The sequence below is a fragment of the Mus pahari genome, chromosome 9, assembly GCF_900095145.1.
Source record: "Mus pahari chromosome 9, PAHARI_EIJ_v1.1, whole genome shotgun sequence".
NCBI classification, from domain to species: Eukaryota; Metazoa; Chordata; class Mammalia; order Rodentia; family Muridae; genus Mus; species Mus pahari.
The window spans coordinates 88,503,920-88,510,561 of NC_034598.1; the positions used below are offsets into that span (position 1 = coordinate 88,503,920).

General features: G+C 47.5%; 1 protein-coding gene across 1 annotated transcript in view; it reads right to left on the reverse strand.

Annotated features, from left to right (window-relative positions):
* Positions 1 to 6,642, reverse strand: part of LOC110326135 (tetratricopeptide repeat protein 41) — a 66,897-nt gene that overhangs the window by 9,542 nt on the left and 50,713 nt on the right. The window contains exons 13-14 of the mRNA XM_021204283.2: positions 5,255 to 5,407; positions 2,052 to 2,185 (exon numbers count right to left, since the gene is read on the reverse strand). Coding sequence (XP_021059942.1) covers positions 2,052 to 2,185; positions 5,255 to 5,407 — 287 coding nt within the window. The remainder of the gene's footprint in view (positions 1 to 2,051; positions 2,186 to 5,254; positions 5,408 to 6,642) is intronic.

Consider the following 6,642-nt stretch of genomic DNA (forward strand, 5'->3'; position numbering starts at 1 on the left):
TGCTGCCTGCTGCCTGCTGCCTGCCTGCCTGCCTGCCTGCTTCCTGCTGCCTGCCTGCTTGTTTGCCTGCCTGCCTGCCTGCCTGTTTGCCTGCCTGCCTGCCTGCCTGCCTGCTGCCTTCCTGCCTGCCTGCCTGCCTGCTTATTCTTGAGACCAACTCTTACTGCATACCTCACACTGCCCGTGCACTCTCAGGCCTCCAGTGCCATCCTGAAAATGCTGCAAGTATAGGAGTACACCCCTGGCTAGAAAAGCATGGAAAGGAAACAGACTCCAACAAACACTGAAGGACCAGGACCAGTAAGATGGCCTGCTGGGTATGGGGATGTGAATGTAGATGCCTCCCATAAGCTCATATATTGAATGCTTAACTGTCTGGTAGGTTTAAAAGGTATAGCCTTGTTAGATGAAGTGTGTCACTGGGGGCTGGGACTTGATGTCTGAAAGGCCACACCAGGCAGGCTCTCTCTCTCTCTCCTCTCTCCTCTTCCCCTCTCCCCCTCTCCCCCTCTCCCCCTCTTCCCCCCCTCTCTCCTTCCAATTTGAGAATCAGATGTAAGGTCTCAGCTACAATTCCAGCACCGTGCTTCCATGCTTACCTGTCCACTGCTATGCTTCCCACCATGATGGTCATAGACTTGCCCTAGGAAACTGTAAGCGAGACTCTGTTGGGACCAAAAGGGGATGTAGGGGGAAAAGGGGGAGGGAAAGAGCCCACATCCCACCAGAGTTCCTCCTGTGCTCTGGGCAGCCAGGCATGGGAGGGCTGCCAGACGCTTTCCACTTGGCCGCAGGTGGGCATCTAAGCCACTGACCCCACACGATGGGGGTGGACAAGGGGCAGCAAGAGTCTTTGGTCTGGGTCTTGACTGGAGCATAGGAAGGCCTTCCGAAGGGAGATTAGAAATGGCTCATTAGAAGAAAGCCTATTCCACCATTCAAGCACAGCGGGCCTTGATGAACTGAGACAGTCTATGGTTTTAGAGTTTTATTGTAGAAAGGCAGAGAGAAAGGAGAGATGGTGGAAAGAGAGAGAAAGGAGAGAGAGAGAGAGAGAGAGAGAGAGAGAGAGAGAGAGAGAGAGAGAGAGAGACCGGCCATGGCCAAGAGGAGAGAAGAGGGAAAGGAGAGAGAGAGAAGAAAGGAGAGAGAGTAAAAGGGAGAGAGTGAGAGGAGAGGAGAGGAGAGGATGAGGAGAGAGAGAGGAGAGAGGAGAGTAAGAGAGTGAGGTGGGGCCAAGCAGCCCTTCTTATGGTGAGCTGTTATCTTTACTGTTGCTAGGTAACTGGGAGGAGTTTAGCCTGAAGGTCAGAAGCTTAGGACATTGTCTATATGATTACTAGCCATGCTTCTCCTGTAGGGGCTGTGGGGGCTGTAACTTTGATAGGAGCCAAGGTTCCAGGAAACATGGTCGAACGCTTGCTGTCCCATGTAGGTGGGAATTACCACCCATAGGGTTCTCCCAGGGTTCAAGATCTAGCCTCGACTGGAAACCAGGCTGTCTGTATATAGCCCAATGCCCCACAAGACTCTTATCAAGGGCTTTCTTTTATAAGTTGCCTTGACTCTTTGCAGCAAAACAAAAATAACAGACAGTGGGCAAAGGCACTGGCTGTCAAGTCTGCCAACCTGAATTCCATCCTCTGAACTCACATAGTGGAAGGGAATATGTCTTTTAACCTCTACATGCAGACAGTGGTACACACACACACACATATACACACATACACACACATACACATATACACACACATATACACATACACACATACATATACACACACATACACACATATACATACACATATACACACATACACACATATACACACATACATACNCATACACACACATACACACATACATACACACACATACACACACATATACACACATATATACACACACACAAATGTAATTTAAAAATTTGTTTTAAAAAAAAGCAAGCATGTAGAAAACGAGTTGCTTCAATGAATCCGTTCTTACAATAGGCAAAGCATGCAGCTGGCCCAGGGGAAAGGGCCTTTCCATGAATAGACTGGAGCATTTACCTAGTTTACACAAGGTGTCGCTGAGGCTTATGTTTAGATGCTTCCTGACAAGCTTGCAGGTGGCCTCAGTATCCGCCTTCTCCTTGATTTTTATTACTTGTTTATAATATTCAATTGCTTGCTTCTTTTGAGATCTAGAAAACAGAAATTCAATTCAAATATTGCATTGGAGAAATAGGACATAGATTCATTCAACAAACAGTCTTCAAGTGCTCGTCTTAGGAGTAGGAGTGACCCTCTGGCTTCCTCAGCCAGTCAAGTGATGGAAGATGAAGCAAGGCACACTCATGTAACACTGGCTACGGCCTTTTTTTTTTAAAGACAGTTTCAGGATAGTATCAAAACTCCATATATAGTCATATGTAACCTTGAACATCTGCCTCCCATCCTAGGATCTGGGATTGTAGACATGGTCCATTCCTCACAGTTTTTTGGGTGTTTTGTTTTGTTTTGTTTTGTTTTGTTTTTTTGATGGGGATTGAACCAAGTCCTTAGTGTATGTTAGGCAGACATTTTACCAAGTTAGCTTCGTCCTCAATCCCTGCTGTTGGTATTGTTTCTGGTGGTGGTGGTAATATTGTTGTTATTAATTAGCATTATTGCAGTGCTAGATGTTAGCACCAGGATACTCCAAGCCCCACCTAACCATNTGACCCTTGACCTGCGTTGCCAGGACAACAACCTTCAATCCCACAATCCACTTGGCTCACTTCCCGCCCTCACTGGTATGACATCATTTTCTGTATAAAAGAGGAAGCCAACCCCTCCTCTCTCTCTCTGCTCTTCTCTACTCTTCTACCTGCTTTGCTGCTCCACCACTCCCGCATAATAAACCTCTCCCATGTGGAACACCTTGGCCTGGTCTGCTGCCTGGTTTATCCACTTAAAATATAAAACTAGGTATCAAAGCTAGGGCCTCTGTGGTAGTTTGAATGAGAATGGTCCCCATAGGTTCATAAGTTTGAATACATAGTTACCAGTGGGTGGAACTGTTTGGGAAGGATGAAGAGGTGTGGCCTTGCTGCAATAGGTGTGTCACTGAGGGGCAGGCTTTGAGGTTTCTAAAGACTGGACCCGTTCTCCTACTTTTAGATCAAATGTGAGCTGTCAACTGTTCCCGCTGCCATGCCTTTGCTCCACCACATGGAACCCAGCCCTCTGAAACCGCCAGACCAGCTACAAGCTTTCTTCTATGCATTGCCTTGGTTGTGGTGTTTTGTCATAGCCTCACCTGCTCATCCTACACCCCTCGCCCAGAACTGAAACTTTGATGAACCTTCAGGAAGGTGGTAGGATTGCCCAGATTTTGCAGAATGGGGAGATCAAGAGAGCACTTAGACCAGAGGAGTGAGTGGTTCTGCACTCAAGGCTCCTGTCAAGAAGATATCCTCACTGCCCAGCTTACCTCACCAAAAACAAGTCAATAAGAACCTAAGATGGTGATCACCTGTCCCATGTCACAGTCATTCAGTAACAGAAACAAGATCTTGAATCCAGCCGGAGACACAAACACAGATACCACCTTACCTAGTTCCTCCCTTATTTGGACTATTCTTCACCTTTGAAGTATCAGCGAGAAAGGGCTTGGGCTGATTTATACTCAAGTACTACAGATTATCAAAGAAACCCAAGACTAATGGCTGAGGTGCCTATTAACATATCAAAGTGGACTCTGGCAGCCAGGTCCTCCCATCATCACAAGTTCTCCTTACAGAGTCCTGGCTCTTCAGCACTCCTCGTCCTGCCCCCTGCCCTAAGCCTGTCCAGCCCCTGAGCTTCCTGTCTCTTCCCCCAGCTTCTCTTTCCTGCATAACCTCAGCCATCTTGGTTACAGGGTTTCTCAGTTACACGTTTTCTTGGCATCTTTCTTGGCCCTCTACTTTTGGTTCCTGGTCGGTCCCCTCTCTTGCCCTCTCTCTTCTTCCCCCCTCTTCCTCTCTCGACCACCCCCCACCCCTACTCCCTGTCTTTCTCCTCTCATGGCCTGGTTCAGTCTGTGGACCATGATCAGTCTAGACTCCTCCAGCTGCCTCCCGGAGTGCTCTCCCTCATATCTACAATTAAAACCCTCTCCACCAGGAGCAATCCTGTCCTCATTTATTCAATTAGGGATAGCATTCGTCTACTGATGAGAGGAGGGGATATGGTCTTAAAGTGTAGCCACAGTTTTTTGCACTGTGTGAAGATTATCCCTGTTACTCGGTGCTGATTTCTCTGCCTCCTTGCTGCAATCTATGAATCTCCTGTCTCCTGGTTGTGTAAACATCGCTCCCCAATTTGTTCACTTATTTGTCAATAAAAACTGATCAGCCAATAACTGCAGAGGAGAGAATCAGGCTGGACTTCTGCCAGCTTGGGAATGGGGGAGGGGGAGAGGCTGAGGCCCCAGTGAGAGGATCCCAGAGAGACCTTGGGGAAACACCTGGAGCAGAGAGAGCCAAGTCAGTGCCAAAATCTCAGGGAACCAGGCTAGGAAGCAGCTCAATAAAATCGCCTTAACATTTGAAAAGGCCACAGGAGAGGAGGGGAAGGGAAAACTGGAAGAGGAGAGGAGAAGAAGGGAGGGGAGAAGAGCAGAAGGGAGAGGAAGAGGGGGAGGGGAGGAAAGGGAAGGGATGGAAGGGAAGAGAAGAGGAGGGAAGAGGAGGGCAGAGGAACCAAGCCCCAAATCCTAGCCACATTTCACAACTGAGCAGCCCTGAACACTGTCGGCTGACCCTGCTGTGACAGGGCAATTGCTGGGAGTTAACAACCTTGCAGCCAGCAAAAACAGATCTAGACATGCTCACATCAGGGCCCTGTGAGGATCCCTACCACTCTCTTCTCCACCTAGCTGTGTAAGGAGCTGATGACAGGGCCACATCACCCCTGCTGGAGTTAGGGGACAGAACAATGGGATGGGGTCCCGAAGACAGCAGCCAGGCTGCAGCCCACTCACAAGCCCTGTTAACACAGTGAGAGCCCTGAGCTCTTGTATCCTTACCTGCTGCAAAGCCTCCACTGGTGGGTCCAGTTTTCAGAAGGCTTTGTAGTAGATGCCCTGACAAACACAGCAGGGCAGGGCCCTCAGAAAGGGTGCATCCCACCAGTTTATGAGCAGGACTAGAGACAAAGAAGTAAGATGGCCCAAGGGTCAGAGCACTCCCCAGGCATTAGGGAACTGGGAGAGAGACACATTCGTGAAACAGTCTGTAGAAACTTACTTTTCATTTTCTCCTAGTAGAAAAAATAGTAAATCTGCTAAGAATTCCATAATTTCTCCAACTAGTATGTTTTTATTGCCAAATAGCCATCTTCTGATAGTTAAACACTCTTGAAACTTGAGTTTTGCCAGGACTGCGTTTCCAGAAGCCAACCTAAGAATGAAACACAGGCCCGTGGTTTACCAGGCATGGAGAATGCTTATAGTAAAAGGTCCGCATTCATTGGGCTAGCAACAACACGCATAAAATCCAGGGTAGCAGGTAGAGGGATCAAGACCCTCAAAAGCACTGAGAAGTGTATGTGTATGTGTCTGTCTGTGTGTCTCTGTGTCTATGTATGTGTGTGTCTATGTATGTATGTCTATGTCTGTGTGTCTGTGTGTGTCTATGTGTATTTATGTGTGTCTGTGTGAAGTCTGTATTTGTGTCTATGTGTGTGTCTGTATGTGTGTCTCTGTGTGTACCTGTGTATGTCTATCTATATACATGAGCATGCATAATCCATGTCTTTAGGAAGGAGCAATACCAGGGGTTCAGCAAAAGCCTTGTGCATGCTAGCATGCACCTAACCCAAGAAATAAAGAAACCACAGTAGCCAGGCATCATGGAACATGCCAACAATCCCAGTATTTGGGAGGCTGAGGCAGGAGGATCATGAGTTCAAGACCAGCTTAGGGTACATAGTGAATTTCACAGCCTGGGCTACTTGGGAAGATCTTGACTCAAAAAAAGAAGAAGAAGAGGAGGAGGGGGAAGAGGAGGAGGAGGAAAAAGAAAAAAGAACTAAAGAAAGAAAAGAGCACTTTTCAACCTTTGCAGTGTAGACATTTGGGTGGGATAATTCCTTGTTGTGGGCCTGCCCTATACATTATAGGTAGCATCCCTGGTCTCCACTTCTAGATGCCAATAGCATGCTTGCCAGTCATATTAACCAGGAACGTGTCCAGATACTGCCAAAAGTGCCTTGAGAAGGGCCCCTGACCATCCGTGGCTGAAATGTACTGTGCTGGAAGATAAATACGCAGCATCGAACCAATGAGTTATGTGGGAGATGTGGTAACAGGTACAGATCAAATATAAATAATATAAATATAAATATAATATGGAGACAGGGTCTCATGTTAGCCTAGACTGGCTCTGAATTTCACACAAGGCTGAGGATGACCTTGAATTCCTCATTTTCCAGTCTCTACCTTCTAAGTGCAGGGATTACAGGCATGAATCATTGTGCCTAATTTATGCTGTTGTGGGAATTGAACCTAGGACTTCATACACGCAAGGCAAACACTACCAATTGAGCTACATCACCAGCCCCCAAGCATATTAATAAAAAAGAAGCCAGGCGTGGTGGCATACACCTTTAATCCCAGCACTCGGGAGGCAGAGGC